The sequence below is a fragment of the Rhododendron vialii genome, chromosome 1a, assembly GCF_030253575.1.
Source record: "Rhododendron vialii isolate Sample 1 chromosome 1a, ASM3025357v1".
Taxonomy (NCBI): Eukaryota; Viridiplantae; Streptophyta; class Magnoliopsida; order Ericales; family Ericaceae; genus Rhododendron; species Rhododendron vialii.
This window is the reverse complement of record NC_080557.1, coordinates 42,729,258-42,746,160: the sequence shown is the minus strand read 5'-3', so window position 1 is coordinate 42,746,160 and position 16,903 is coordinate 42,729,258. Positions and strand designations below refer to the sequence as shown.

At 37.2% G+C, this 16,903-nt stretch overlaps 1 protein-coding gene and 1 pseudogene across 1 annotated transcript; both read left to right on the top strand.

The window, feature by feature from the left end:
- The first annotated feature begins 3,132 nt into the window (after window positions 1–3,132).
- Window positions 3,133–9,466, top strand: LOC131331877 (inosine-5'-monophosphate dehydrogenase 2-like; annotated as a pseudogene).
- Window positions 9,467–13,970: 4,504 nt separating this feature from the next.
- LOC131331870 (zinc finger protein 11-like) lies at window positions 13,971–14,546 on the top strand. Its single transcript, XM_058365817.1, has one exon. It carries the CDS (start codon window positions 13,971–13,973, stop codon window positions 14,544–14,546), a length of 576 nt encoding a protein of 191 aa, XP_058221800.1.
- Window positions 14,547–16,903: the final 2,357 nt, after the last annotated feature.

Here is a 16,903-nt window from a genome sequence, read left to right as displayed (position 1 = left end):
GGAAACCATAATTTCCTCGCCAATACCCTTCCTTTAGCGAGGGAATTGATTTCCTCGCTAAAAGCCGAATTTCTTAGAGTGATAGATTACCCCAAATTACAATACAGTTCCCGAATCTCACAAATCTGCCCAATAGGTACAGTATTCCAAAATATGAAAAAATAGTATAATTCAGTTTGATTTACAAAGGAAGACAAGTACTCCGGAAAATAACTTTAGCCTGTGATATCTACATGCATTTCACACCCTTCAAGATTGTGTCCCTGTAGTGTACCTGAAAATGATAAGTTGAGCTACACTAACCCAGTAGAGAAATCTATACTCAAGCTATGTGAAAATGCGATGAAGTATGCACAGAGAGTGAAAGAATTCGATAAGTGAACATGAGAAACATGAGTTTATCACAACGGAAGGCAGGCTATGGCCAAAGGGTTCCAAACATCTTGTAAGTATTCCTAACAGTTCGCATGTCATGTAGAAACATTAATATACTCACATCAATCAAACGTACTCACAATAGGTTCTCGACCATTTTGACACTTCTCATAATTTCAACCACTTTGCATTTCCACCCCTTGCGTTGCAGTCAACATCACTCATTATTTGGGTCACAACATTACCACCCCATGCGTTGCATTCTGCATTACCGCCAATTGTGTTGCAGCCGCTTCCTCATTCCAATTCTCAATTACAGCCACTCGAATCCCAATAATCATACAACCCCTTCAACAAACACTTCTCTAATCTCATGACACAATAAAGCACGTCAATCAAACCGACTTATAGGTCAAACACACATCGATAATCACATTTCAATGTATTCCAAACGATCAATCATAATAGAACATCGATTGATAAATGAGTACACGCCTTTTTCCTCTTAGTATATCACAATATCGTATCAACCTCATAGCGACTCTACAATATACCACCCGCTAATATTGATGCTTAGATCTCATAGACGAGCGCCAAAAGAGTTTGAAGGATCAACGAATCATCGGAACTCGAGTAATCAAGCTTAGAGATGATTTAACGATATTTAAAAGGTGTTAGAAGTGATGGAGAATTAAACTGTTGAACGAGAATCAAACGGACCAAAACTGTCCCAGAGAACATGGGGATCGATACCCCAACAACAAAAACAATCCAGACAGTAGAGTAGTCAGTGTTTGAAAATTCATTAAAAATTTCATACTCGATACTTTTCAATAATTCAAACGCCAAAACATCATAAACTTACCGATCTTTAAAATCCATAAGGACCCATAACCAATAGCGTCGTTTAACCGTAACAAACGATGAAAAACGCAGCTCTGTACACTATACTGCCCAAATTTCTAGATTACAACTTAATTTTCTAAAAATCACTATAAATCGAGTTCTTAATATTTTTGAGTGATTCCAGCCCCAAAAGTTGCGCGATTGAACGAAGCTTAAAAGATACGAAGGAACCCTAGTCAAATCTGCACTCCAAGGATGATTAAACAGGTGTTTATAGAGGCAACACAAATCTGTCACGTAGCAACGTGATAGATTAACACACCTCCACTCAAATAAATCATAACTTTCTATGTACAAAGAGGTTTAAGGTTCTAGTGGTAATGAAAAGTTGACTTCAAGACCTTGAAATTGATATAAAGTTTGCATGAAACGGATATCGGATGAGAAAGTTATGGCCGTTTGAAGTTGGATTGAAACTCAAAAAACGAGCAGAATTTTCGAATTCGACCGAAATACAAAATCTAACCTCGAGCATGAAACAAAGCACGATCTAGGTACATAAACATCATATAAACGTATAACAAGAATAAAAAAATTCCTACCTCATGGATTTTGAGCAAGGCCGGCTCATAAGTTTTAGAGGCCGGAAGCGAACCTCTTGAATGATGCCTCCCTATATCTTCCCTCCCTTTCGACTCCTCAAGCGTTTGCATTTCTTTCTTTCCTTTTTTTTTTTGATCGGCTGCGCGGCGTTTCTTTTAGGAGTTCTTTTTCTCTCTAATTCCCTCTAACTATAAAAAATTTGATAATCCAACAGAGATGGTAGCGTAGGAGATAGGACCTGATTGAGTACTTTGCAATCACCGAACTGAAAATATCTTCCAGGCTCCGGCCATTTCTTTTTTTCTTTTTTAACGCCTTAGTGTTACTAATGAGTAATTCCATCATTTAGCTCTATTTTGTCGCTTCTAAATTTCAATTTGGCCTATTTTGTATAAAGGATACTAGTGCAATTTTTTTTTGGAATATTTATATATAGGGATCATAAAATTTTGAGGGCCCTCTTTTTAACTTTTTTTGGGGGTCGGAAGCTCGGGCTTGATTTTGAGCAAAATCCGGCCCTTTGACCAAGTCAATCGAGTTCTCACGTGATTCGATCACGATTTTTCTTGGATATTCGGAAAACCCGTGCTTCGTATAACAACTTTAATTCTTGGACCTTATCCGGAATTACACCCTAGGTGGATGAAATCGAAGAGAGAAGAGAGGAGGAAGTTTTCGGAAGGTGAGGGAGAGAGTTCGGCCGAGAGTGTGAGAAAGAGAGAAAATGGGAGAAATGATTCTCCTCGGAAATTATTGGCATGGGGAGTAATCCCATGCTCCCACCCCACACACACGTGCACCTCTCGCACAACTATCCTTATATTCTTTCACGAGCACGTCACACCATAAATCCACACCGTCTATCTCGACAAGTTGTACGATTGCAAAAGAAAAATACGGCTAAAAAATACGGGTCTCTACAGCTATGAAAGCAACCCCTACTGCCTATAGAGCTCTGCAATTTTGGTTTTCCCAGTCCCAGATCCGACTTTGCAGATTTCCCCAAACATGGCAAGGGTCCTAACAAGTTACAATCCCAACCAGTTCGGTCCAATTTGGATTCGTTGTGGGCCCTTTCTGGGCCCGTAACAATAATTAGAATCGTTCATTTTTTAGAACTCGTCAAGAATATTGGCCACGTCAAAAATCACGTTGATTGGATATCGTTTAATAAAATGTGCAACACTGAATTACAATCAATTTGACACAATTATCTGAAGATAAATGCATTTCGATATCATATTAAACGATATCCAATCAACGTGATTTTTGGCGCGGCTAATGTTCTTGACGAACTATAAAAAATGAATGGTTCCATCATTGTGGACCCAAAAAGGGCTCACAACGGATCCAAACTGGACGGTTGGGAGTGTAACTGGACAGGACCCTTGCCCCCCAAACAAGGGAAAATGACGGACCATGACGCGTTTTGATAATTAATACCCGCTAAGGACATACTGAGAACATTTGTTAATACTGAAAATGTCCTTGACGGATATTAATTATTAAAACCCGTCCTTAGCCGTCATTTTCCTCCCAAACAAACAAATACTACTCCATCTTGAAAGTCCACTATGAAAAGTCGTATCATTTTTCAAATAAAAAAATTAACTACTTTCGTGTATAATTTTTAAATTTTTTTCGCACCAAATTAAAGTACCAATCGAGATCTTTAATACGGAGCGGAAAAATACAAAAAATTATACACATAAGTAGTAGATTTTTTGATTTGAAAAATGGTAAGAGAGAAAGTATGAGACTCTCGATATGGAACAAAGAGTAGTAAAATAAAAAAGGAAAAGATTTTCACCCATTTTCTTAGAGCATCCGCAATGGGAATAATCAAAATCAATAACCAAAATGTGTCACGTCAGCATTTGATTATCCATTTAGTTCATAATCAAACATAACAAACTTTACCTCTACATTGTTTATTTTTGCATCCCTGTAAAAAAAACCCCCACAATACGCAATGCACCTATGTCCAATTACAAACGAGTTCTAATCACGCACCCGACCACACCAAATTATTCTTTTCGATGAGACGATTCTAATGTGAGGTGTTTTTTAGTTTTTTAGTTTTGAATTTGGTTATTGGGTTTGATTATTGAGTTTTGGTTATTGGTAAAAGTTGTTAAGTTTGGTTATGGAATGGGTGGAATTTGGTTATTTGCTAAAAGACTTGTAACTTTGCTTATTACAATGTGAGGTGTTTTTTTAGCATTGTTGTTAAGTTTGCTTATCCATACCAATTTGCTTATTACAATGTGGATGCTCTTATAATGGCACTCTAATTATAATTATTAATATTTTTTTGTATTTCTATCAAGTTTTAGGTATTTTTTTTCCCAATGAAAGACAAAAAAAAAGGTGCAATTATCAAATAGACGATTGTGATCAAATCATTATCCATTTAAAAAAGAATATGATAACCGCTCACACAAATTCACTTGGGGTCTCTCTCGGGTTACATAAATATGATTGAATCCCTTTATTCTCTTCAAGTTTTTTGAAAAAATTAAACTCAAATGGATAACGATAACGGCATTTGCAAAGCATTCAAATTTGTTTTGTAATTTAGGGCTAAATTCTGAAGCAAATTGTGATGTTTTTCTAATTGACCTTGTCGATATCATATCTGATTAAATTAGATTTTTTTTATGGGACCCAAAATAAAAAAAAATTCTGAACAATTTAAGTGGTTCCGATCATCTTTGTGAGACCCGAAACAAATCTCAAAAGGATCTGTACGCGTGGATACAAATTTCTTGTATGTACCCATCTTTTCAGTAGTACTTGTAACATTTAAGTTTTCAAAAATAAATACTTTTTTATAATTTTTAAATTTAAAAGTAATATATTTACAAAAATAATTTTTTAATCTTTTTTCTATTGTTAAAAAATAAATACTTATTTGTAATTATTTTAAATTTAAAAATTACAAATAATATTTTTTTTAAGAACGCTAATAAGTGGAATTCCGTGGGTGCCCCCATCAGACCCAAAAAGTTGAGAGATTTTTCAGTGCTGAGCTCGGCGCATCTGAGCCGTCCGGTACACTTTTAGACGGTTCGGATTGAAACCCTCTCTCTCCTCTCACCCCAACACTTTCTCTCTCCTTTTTCTCTTTTCAAATCTAAGCCGTTCAAATACGGAATGAACGGCTCGGATGAGCGAGCATGCACCATGTGATACCCGCTAAAATTTTTTTCCAAAAAGATTTTGTCAACACATACCTTTGGCAGGCGGAGTGAGAGTGAGTGAGCAAGAGTTTTCCAGATGCGCAGTAAAAATAACTTTTAAAAAAAGAAGATTTTCCAAGCTCAAATATAATGAAAATGAAAAATAAATTTTTAATTTTTTTACACCGTTTAAAAGATCTCGATGAGATCTACCAAACAAAATTTATATTGGTAGAAAAATTATTTAAATAAATACATAATTTTTGAGCTTAAAAAACCTTTTTTTTTTTTAAAAGAACTTTGAAAAAGCAAGTGGAACACCTCGAGTGAGTGAAGTATTTCCCCCGTGGTGAAGAATATCCGGCAGCCAGTCCTAAAATTTTGGTAGGTGGAGGAAGGGAGGAGCTCAAACAGAATCACTTCTCTGTGCCCGACACAGGAGGGGACAAGGACGAGAGTAAGCCAAACGGTCTCCGTGGTCAAAGAACTTCTTCTTCACCGTGGAATTAAAACTTTCGCATCTTTACTGGTTGAGTCATCATCACTCTTCAATAATACTGTAGATTATAGCCGCCATCATCCGCTCCACCAAGTCTCACCGTATCCCCTTTGTCTCCGATTTAATATTCAAATCTCCTTCCGACTCTATCGATTCCGTTGGGGAATTCGGTTCTTCACCTACGTGCATTCTGGTTACCGAGTCAGGCACCGGGAAATCGAAGCTGCTAGGTGCGGTCACGAAATCTGATTGGGAAGCATTGAATGACAAACAAGCTAGGGTTTCTGACTACATGGTCAAATCAACCATCTCAGCTCCATCCGACTATGATTTAGAGCAAGTTGTTGTGTTTTTAGCAGCAAAAAATCTGGAATTTGTACCTTTGGTGAATGAAGAAGGACAAGTGGTGGACGTCGTGAGTGCAGCTGACGTAGACAGAAATTAGGGGGTTTCCAAAGTTGGGGAAGCCGTCGATGGGTTCAGATGGCAAGTTCATGGTGGGAGCTGCAATTGGAACGAGGGAATCAGATAAGGAGAGGTTGGAGCAATTGGTGAAGGCCGGGGCCAATGTTGTCGTATTGGATAGTTCTCAGGGAAATTCAAGTTATCAAATTGACATGATTAAGTACGTCAAGAAGACGTATCCGGAGTTGGATGTGATCGGGGGGAACGTTATGACAATGAATCAAGCGCACAACTTGATTCAGGCTGGAGTTGATGGGTTGAGAGTTGGTATGGGGTCCGGCTCCATTTGCACCACACAGGAGGTCTGTGCTGTCGGCCGAGGACAGGTAATGGTTAATCAATACGTTAAGTTTTTTGTTTTGTTGTAATCTCTTTATCAATGTCTGTTTCAATAGAGCGACACTGGAAAAGAGCTTTAGAATGTCTGTTTGAACAGTAATTTGCTGTTGGGTAAAGCTAATGGATCAGGGTTGGGAATTATCCTCTATGGCTTGGGATACAGACAGTGATGGCCTCTCGTCTCTAACTCTGAATGAAATTTTGCCTATTGGACATTGACGTCTCCCGAAATAATCTCCAAAATGAGGCAACTTTGATGACTTCTAGTAGTAGCTACTTGAGAACTGAGACGTTGGTACTGCTCTAAATTGATTTGGTATATCTCTGCCATAGGAACTTTTGATGATGAGGGAAAGTTCTGTTTTAATTTATGGGGCTGTTCTATTTTTTTTTTTTCTTTTTCTCTTGCTTTTCTCGATATTGCTCAAGGCAACTGCAGTGTATAAGGTTTCATCTATCGCTGAAAGAAGTGGTGTGCCTGTCATTGCTGATGGTGGCATTTCAAACTCCGGACATATTGTTAAGGCTTTGGTCCTCGGCGCTTCAACTGTGATGATGGGAAACTTTTTGGCTGGAAGTAATGAAGCTCCTGGTGCTTATGAGTAACAGGTGATGCATGCCATGTCGCGTTCCTTTTATATTGCTTTGGGTAAATTCCAGATACATCCCCTGTACTTAGGTCATTTTTCAACTACACCCCCTCTACTTCATTTTTAATCACTTGCACCCCTTGTACTTAAGACTAGTTTGGAAATGTTAGTATTTCTGTCCAAAATAATGGAAAAGCAGGTAATGGCTTGTTGGCGGAAATTTTCCCTTCTAAAACATCTTCTCTAAGACCAAATTGATCCCAAAACCCATTTACAATGATAATTCATCACTACCATTAATTATTGGTCGCGGACGGAGTCACGAACATATTTTAGAAGTCAATTGGCCAGACATTTCAAATCTATGTGTTCTGGATTTTTTCTTGAAATTCCGAGAATGGGGTTATTCTAAGAATAATTTATTTAGGGTACTGTGTAAATTTCATATTTTTCTGAGACCGAAACCCGGACAGCTTCTAGGCTACGCGTGTGCTCGGGCGTCTGGGACCACTTGCGCATGCAAGTACACATGTCACGCTTATAGACACATGGCATGGCCAATTTGACACCTAGAATTACACTCATGCATGTGTAAATATATTTGGTTATAACATTTTTTTTATCATCTTGGTAAAAACTAGTCAAACATGTATTTTAATTTTTGAGGGAGGGAGCTACGAAATTTGAAGAAAGAGGAGGAGGATGGTGTTCTTCCACCCCCCACCTCAGTTCCACTATGAGCCACCACCTCCCGTCACCATTCTCTCGTCGGAAAACTTATTTTCTTGCTGGTAACTTCTTAAACTTTCTTGACAGCTTTCTGGACCATCACAAATTCGTATTTTGTGAAACCTTCTGCTATGATTCAATTTTTGAAGTCTTCATAACTTTTAAAGTACGTTTAAAGACGAAAATTTTGATACCAAGAACATGCAAAACCAATCAACACAGAATTAGTTATGATTTTCGGAATATGAACTGATACACATGTTTCGAAATCTGGGCAGAGCCATCTTCTTTTTATTTCTGGGAACTATCCTATTAAGTTATGAATCTGATATTTTTACTGAGAATAATACTTTACGTTACGAAACTTTTAGAGTTGGTTTCAATATTTTTGGAGTTGAAATGAATTAGTTATGGATTTTCTACGAAGACATGATTGGCTGCCCTGTTTTTCTGTAGAACAGCTTGTTCTTTTGAAATTTGGACAATATTTGGTTGATAACTAATCTTTCAATTTTTACAGTAGATACATATGGATGTTACGCAAGTTTGGGCTATGGTTTGAGTATTTTTGGACCTTATATGAATAAGTTATGATTTTTCAAAGAAAGGGAATACGAATGGGTATATTTCAGTCTTTTCGTTACTTTGGACGGAAATACAAACAGTTCCAAACTAGTCTTAAGTACAAGGGGTGCGAGTGATTAAAAATGAAGTAGAGGGGGTGTAGTTGAAAAATGACCTAAGTACAGGGGGTGTATCTGGAATTAACCCTATTGCTTTTGTAAATGATGAGTTGTTTTTGATATGGAATAAAGTCCTTCGATTATTTTTGTGCAATAGTGTGCGCTGTGGACGTGTAGTATCTTTGGTATATCTAGGTTGATTCATATAAATTCTTTCCTCTCTTTCAATTACAGCAAGGAGATATATTTATGTCTCTCTTTATATTGATGTACTTGCACACCTATAAAGGAAGGAAGAGATAGACTTACAAGCTGTGAAGCAGCTGTCTTTCTTGCTTTCTTTTCGGTAAGGCCTTAATTTTCTCTAATGAGAGAACAGGGGAAGGAGGTGAATGATTTTTCAATATATAGTCAACAGTTTCTATTTTTTTTCTGATAAGAAATCAATTTGTATCTCATTACGTTGCTTCCTCAGCCTTCGAATAATTTTCTTTAATGTTGGATGGTTTGGATGAAGGAAGATAAGTATGGCATTGAGAGATGCGGATTCCACCGGTGGTTTCTGGTAGAAAAATACGCTCAAATCAGTGTCTGATGACGTGTTGGTCAACTAGAGTACGATTTTATCTTTCTTGATAGTATGGCTGCTTTTCCTTTTGGAGTAAGGTGTTTTATTGGGTATATGGAGGACACAGAAGCAGTCCATGTTTGCCTTTTCACCTAAAGTCTGTCGTTTTTATCTCTTCCCATACTTTTTTCTATAACAGGGTGACCACCGGGTCAAAAAATATCGAGGCATGGGCTCTCTGGAAGCAATGATGAAAGGGAGCGATGCCTGATACTTGGGTGATACAGCTAAGTTAAAGATTGCTCAAGGGGTTGTTGGAGCTGTTGCAGACAAAGGCTTTGTCTTGAAGTTCTGCCATACAACATGCAAGCAGTTAAGCAGGGTTTCCAAGATCTTGGTGCTTCTTCCTTGCAATCTGCTCATGAACTATTACGATCATCAGTACTTAGGCTTGAGGTAAAATAAAACAACCAGCTTTTATCTGTTATACCTTCTATGGTTCTGGGCTCTAACCAGTACGACTATTATTACTAGTCTACAGACTGAAACTTTAAATTAGCTATTCTTGAAGAACGACTTATTCCATCCGCCATACATCTAATTTCAATTCCTGCTTATTGAGAGTAATTTTCTTTTGCTCATTTAGTGGGTTAAGTTTCCTGACACGAGTCCACGATCACTGATGGATGAGAGTTCTTGCGAATGATAAATAAGGGGAAGGAATTCTGTCCCATGATATTGTTTGTTACTTCGGCTTGTACAGGTTCGTAGTGGTGCAGCACAAGTAACCAAGTTGAAGGTGGAGTTCATGGGCTGGTTTCTTATGAAAAGAAATCATTTTGACATTTGGAGCCCTTATGTGTGAATTCGAAACTTTAAAAGCCATATCAAATTCAATAGACACTACAAACAGTGATTCTACTATATCTACGATCAAGTTCTATGGAAACTTGTCGATACCCAACCAAGTGACGAACAACCCCTATAGCGAATGCTGCGCGAATGCAAAAAGGAAAACCAGTTGAGGCAATTGTCAATAGATAGCTAATGCCGATGATGAGCGACGACCCAAAGTGTTAAACACCCCCCCCCCCCCCCCCCCCTCGCGCGCGCGCGCCCACACACACATGCGAGGAAATGATTGGAGCAAGATGGCGTATTTTTGACAAAATTAAAGGGGTTGTGGGCCCCACACTTTCTCGTCCCGTTGGCTCATGCTTACGCACTAGATGAGGTTTTTTTTAATTATTTTTCTTTCTTTCTTCTGTGACCTCTAAATGACATTGTCAAAGTACGTGTAAAACTGGTTTGAACATTTTGAATATACTGTATTTAAGAAAAAGCTATAAGTAGAAATAAGCGAGTACTTGTTGGTTTTGGGGCTTCCGGCAGTGATGATGATCATGTACCTTCACAAGTAACCAATCTAATTGTAAGGCCCCTTCGTCCCGATTTGTTTGTCCCCTTTTTTTACTGTTTGAAAGCATTTGACCTCTAAAAAAATTGTCTATAATTCTCGATTCGTAATGTTTTTAATATGCAATATGAATATTGTTTGGTAGATTTCAATTAGTTTTATTATACAAATTTTTTAAAATCATAAAAAATATTATAAAATGTAAGATATAAGTATATTTTTGAAAGATACGAATTTCAACAATTGGACAAATAAATTGGGACGGAGGGAGATATAGATGTGGCTCTTAGAGCATCTCCAATCCAATACTCCATTTTTGCATTCATTTCTTCATTTGAGAGTATCAAAATAATACTCCCTCCGTCTCAAAATGGATGACAATTTTTGAAACTCATGTCATTTTTCAGCGCTTATATCTTTCAATCTATAATATTTTTTATGAGTTTGAAAACTTTGTATAATAGAACTAATCAAGAACTATCAAACAAGATCCATATTGCATATATTTTGAGATCCATATTGAAAGATATAAGTAATTGAAATTGGCACAGATATCAAAAATTGACATCCAATTTGGGACGGAGGGAGTATATTTTATTGCAAAAGTGATTTTGGAGGAAATCTAACTCTAAACCAATACTCTATTTCTACTTCTATTTCTTTAAAAACTCATCCCAAATCTCAAACTTCCCCACTTTCCCTCAAAAACTCAAATTTTCATTTTTCTAACTTCATTAAAAAAATACTCAATATGGGTCTTATTTTGAAGATATTGTACATATCTTTTGATTGGTACCAATTTTATAAAGGATTAGTGTATCAAAGCTAATTTGATGAACAAAATGAGATTCGGTGAGGGTGAATAGTGAAATGGACGATATCATCCATTTTTTTCTCCATCCTCCATATTTGGAGTATCAAACTTGATCCTCTCAAATGGAGGAGAAAATAGAGGATGGACTGGAATGGTATTTTCTCCAGAAATGATCCTCTCAAATGGAGAAATAGAGGAATGGAAGGTGCATTGGAGATGCTCTTATCCCATCTGATTGTACCCCTTGCCTTGTAAGAGAGAGGTCCGGGTTCGAAGACATCGAATCTTCTTGGTTGTTAACACACTAATTTTTCGCTAATTCTCAATGATATATATAATATTGTCAAAAAAAAATAAAAATTGTAAGGCATATTTTTCCAACAACTCTTTGGCCCCGTTCGGCTAAATAAATCGACTGGCTTATTTTTTTTATCGTTATTCAATTTTTTTTCGTATTTGTTAGTTTTTTGTCATTTTTTAGGGATTATTGCATCGTCATGACAAGAGGAATCTAAAAAGTAAAAAATTACAATCGAAACCTATTTTTTTTGAATAAAAACAAAAATAAACCAATAAGCAAATTTTTTTGTCTTTATTAAAAAAAATTGGATTTGGATAATAATTTTTTACTTTTTAGATTTCTCTCGTCATGACGATGCAATAATCTCTAAAAAATTGACGAAAAACTAGCAAATACGAAAAAAATTTGAATAATGACAAAAAAAATAAGCCAGTTAATTTATTTAGCTGAACAAGGACCTTTATCTGAGGATATCACATGCCGGTATTTCCATATACTTTTTTGCCTCGAAAACATAGGTGATTACGCTAGTGCGAAACAATAAAAATCTGTCAAACCCATTCACGATCTTTTTTAATTAGCTGGTGACGCTGCATTGGTTGTATTGCCATGCACTAAAAATACTTCTTTATGGGGTGTGCCGCCCCATCAAAATGTTTAGCTTTGTGGATTGTTGAAAACTACGTGGAGGTGTATGTATCACACCGCCGAGAATGAAAGGGATTTTATGAGACAACTGGAATAAAAGGCCGGCAGGAGACCAAGGCCGGAGTGAGATCGATGAAACATAACTGGCCAATGGGCCTAAGAATCGGTAAACCAAGCAAATTGAAAACTACCCGAAAATTGGTGGTGCCTTAATTACCAACAGTTTTGGGAACTTTTGCTGTTTTCCTTCTGGCTTTCTTGTTTTGTATATATGGGTGCATGACACTGACTGTCGGCTTATTAATTTGTTTGGTGGATTGATTCTTCATTTTTCCTCTAAAAAGGATGCCAACCTAATTGAGATGCGTTACGCGGTGTCGAATGTCTTATTATAATCTGGAACCTTTCTAATTTAGGAAACCGTGTTTTTTACGGGATAGAAAAGTCACCACTTGTAAGACATCATAGATTCTGTAGTCGTTGGCAAAAACATTGTTTTTGAGTAAACATTCTGTCCGCGTATGCCATAGTATAGGGTGGCTTTTGTTGATGTTATATAAATACATATTTGTGTATGCACTTTTGGTGATGCTGCAAGCTAGCTAAAAGTGACTACAATTTGAAAAAGGCAAGGTTTTAAACTTTATAGTTTGGTTTTTTCCTCAGAAATAATCTCTTCAAAAATTTTGACTGTTTCTTCATCCGTGTTTTTTTGTCTTTAGTATTTTTTGTCAAATTTTTTATTGATTGGATGTACATAGTATACCTCTCTATTCAAAAAGTAAAAGAGTTTGTTAAAATATGAAAAAAATTTACTAAAGACGAAAAAATACGCAAATCTATAGAACTTTTTTATCTCAAAAATAAATCTCAAAATTGCAAACCAAACACAGTGTTATACGTGTTTCTAAATGCCATGCAGCATGAATGGTGATGAGGACTAAAATGCTATCGCTTTCTTCTACTTAGGTGTCCAGGCCACCTAATTAAAGTGTACTTCGATTAATAACGAGGGATCAAAATTTTACTTTTCACTTGCAGGGTCCAATAAAAGTCCGAGCAAAATTCTGTATGAACTAGCCCGATGATTATTAAGATATTAAGATTATGGCCCCTTAAATTATAAGGTTAGCCTTGATCTTAAAAAAAGATTCAGCCAAGGATGGAATCATGGGAGGTCTAGTAGCGGCGACTACCACGACAGGAATTTTAAAAAATGCAATTATTATATGTAAAAAAAATTTTATGCCCAACTTATATAGTCTCGCCACCGCTAAATTTTTTTAGTATACATTTCGCCACTGCTAGGGTAAAATCCTGGTTCCGTCCTTGGATTCAGCCCAAGGGTGACATCATCATTTATGGTGTTTTACCAATCGCAAATAAGACTTGGTGGACACCCTTTGTGTTCTACTAATATATTCAACCATTGTCGTAGCTAGCTAGGTACGCAAATCAAGATTTTCTCTCTGCTGATACAATATTCACGTATCAATGTACAATTGGAATTCTTTTTTTTTTTTGATCCGGTACAATTGGAATTCTTGTCTTTCTTTTTTTAACAACTCGGTATGCAGTCTAATGGACCAATTGATTCGGAGAATCTATCACTTAATTTGTTTTTTGAAAACAAGACGAAATTACCCGTAACCCACTTTTTGTCGTATTTATTTTAACTTGTAATAGCCGGTTAAAAATGGATTCTAAAGGCTACTTTAGTCATTGTCCCACCATGCTATATTATCAAAAAACATTAATTTAAACTAAAGTTCAGACCCAAAATTAAAAAAAAGAAAAACTAGCTGCAGGCCGACTTCCATCTCCATATAAACATCATCGCCATCATTCAGTTGACCACCCCTCTCTCTCTCTCTCTCTCTCTCTCTCTCTCTCTCTCCAAGATTCACAACAATGGAGACAAACCGTCCATCCCAAGAAAACTCGGACCAAGTAGTGATAATCTCCTATACCACACATGGTGATGATGATCAGCTGCAGCAGGGGGGTCAAATATTGGGCCAAGTTAGGTCATATGAGTGCACTTTTTGCAAGAGAGGTTTTTCTAATGCACAAGCACTTGGAGGCCACATGAACATCCACAGGAAAGACAAGGCCAAGCTCAAACAATCTTCCAGCTCCACCACGACTCCTCCTCCTCCTCCTCCTAATATTCAACCTAAAAACCTGCCTTGGATTTTTACTGATCAAGAAAGTATGGATCATGCCACTCCAACAATGTTAAGGCATGATCAAAGTACTAGTAATGCCCATTTTGGACAAGTACTCCAACATCTTCCGTCGTTTCCCACAACGACGCATGGTGAAAATCATCAAGAGAGTGGTGGGAAAGGGTTTTTTCCATTGTCGACTGGCCAGGAACAGGCGGCTATGGGGGAAGATAATTTGGATCTTGAGCTTAGGTTAGGGCACGAGCCTAGTCAAGATCACTCGTCTGCAGCAGCAACCGGTATGAGGAAGTTCCTCTAATTCACGGTGCTTTTTCTCTCTCATGTGTTACGGATTAATATTGTGGGATATCTACCCAAATCGACACAGACATATATACAATTACATGAAGAATAGAGCTGTGCTATCCACACAGATTTCTGTGCACAGATTGTGCACAGATTTTGTTGTGGAGTCCACCACGGGTCCCACACAAATCATCCAAGCCGTTCATTAAATGTAAAATATTTTTTCAAGGGTCCCCGTAAAAAATAAGCTTAATCCAATACCTATATGTGCTTCATCCAACCATCTAACTTTTCATTCAGATTTTCGGATAATGAAAAGTTATACGATTGAATCGAGTATCTATAGGTATCGGATTGAGATTATTTTTTACGGGAACCCTTGAAAAAACATTTTACATTTAATGAACGGTTCGGATGATTTGTGTGGGACCCGTGGTGGGCCCCACAACAAAATTTGTGCACAATCTGTGCACAGATTGTATGTGTGTGTAGACTTTCTGTGAAGAATATATAATCAAGCAAAAGAAGGAAAGCTCCATCCGATCACATATTACTTTTGTGAGACTTCGATCCTTTCCTTTTGCCGTAAGTACTTGTCCAGTATATGTACTTCTAGGATTTGACAATTTAATCATGTTGTTTGCTATTAATTTATTAATTTGTTCAATCCTTAATTTAAATTAAAGAAGGGCAAATATCCTTTATTTGGAACTTATTGCATGCTGTTTGGGAGAGAATTGGATGGTTTTCGTAGAATTCTTTTCCTTGGAAATATACGCGCGCACACAGTTCTATTTGTGATCTTTTTATTTTTTATTTATTGGCAAAAGTAACTATTTGTGATCCATTAGTAGCAGTACCATGAAAAACCTTCAAAAGAAATTACCGTGGGGTGGTAGTGATGGCCTTCTTCTTCTTCTTTCTTTCTTTCTTTCTTTTTTTAATCTGAAAACGAGAAAGTTTAACCAAAACTCAATAAGGGTACATCGAGAAGATAAGGATTGCGAAAAGCATCAAATATGTTTGCACCCGTAACCTAACATTTATGCTGTTAAAAAAAAAACATAAATTATGATCCGCAGAGAAAATAAAAAGAAAACATCCAACCAGAGAGTTGAATGAGGATCTCACCTAAACAATCAGAAAAGAAAACCGAAAACATCACATGGCACACTCGTATTTTGGTCTTCTGAATCCCATTTAAGCACCTCTTCAATTCTCCACTGTGTTATATTCATTGATGCTAAATTTACCTTTAATCCATATTGCAATCCTTGTTTTGATTAATTATCCCGTTTGATCACCGTATTCTAATTAATTCTCTGACCTTGAAAATTCTAGGGTTTCTTCAACAATCTCATGAGAGAAGACTAAATTACCCCTCTATGAGAACTGACAATACAAGAGTAAAAGTAGGGTTTGAGTAGTAGTATAAGATTTTAGAGGTGAAGATAAAATAGTCAAATGTTAGTAGCTAACGAGCAAGACAACAACACGAAGAAAGTAGAAAAACGCAGAAGATCATAAGCAGGCGAGCACGAGCGAATGGTTCCCTCTCCGAATAGTTGTTGCTGTGTCAGTGGGCACGACAAAATTCTGCTCATTTACCATTCGCGTAAACATAATACGCATTCCTTAATAGTGCTTTTCATTAGGGGACACCCTTTTCAATCATGCCACTCTATCTTTCCAAAAATCAAATTGGTATGTTATCTTGGTTGTAGCTTTCGTTTCCATAACGGTTATCCCAATTAGTCTTCCTAGCTAGGATTGACTACATTTATGCCCCAAAGCTTCCTCCCTTGTTTTCCCCCATACGAGAACTTGGTGTTAGCCCAAAGGTTGCTTTTGGACCAACACTTGGGTTTTTTTTTTTTTTAAACAGCAAAGAAGGAAATTTATGCGAAATCCCTCCTAAGAGAGTCCCACATTGGATGGGAGTGCCATGCCAGTATGGGATATAAGTGACTCACCTAGGCTACTTGTAAACCTGAGATTAACCTTGTGAGGCAGCGTGGTTCAGCTCTAAGGGAGGACAAGGTCAGTCGGACTGTTGGTTGTTGTTACAGGTGGTATTAGAAGTGCGGGCAAGTCCCATGAAAAAAATGTTCTTTGGTGCTGGGCCTGAAAATGGTGTGTGAAAGTTGTTGGACCATGGGGTGCATCAAGGACATTGCGATCATAAACTGGGGAGATGGTGAAATTCTGCCTAAGAGAGTCTCACATTGAATGGGAGTCCCAAGCCAATATATGTGAGATAGAAGTGGCTCACCTAGGCTACTTGTCAACCTAAGGTTAACCTTGTTAGGCTTCGTGGTTCATGCCCTAGGGAGGAAGGCCAGCCGGTGTGGTTTTTTTTTTTTACATTTT

Excerpts from the sequence above, each read along its gene's own strand:
- LOC131331870 (XM_058365817.1), top strand. The coding sequence starts at position 13,971 with ATGGAGACAAACCGTCCATCCCAAGAAAACTCGGACCAAGTAGTGATA.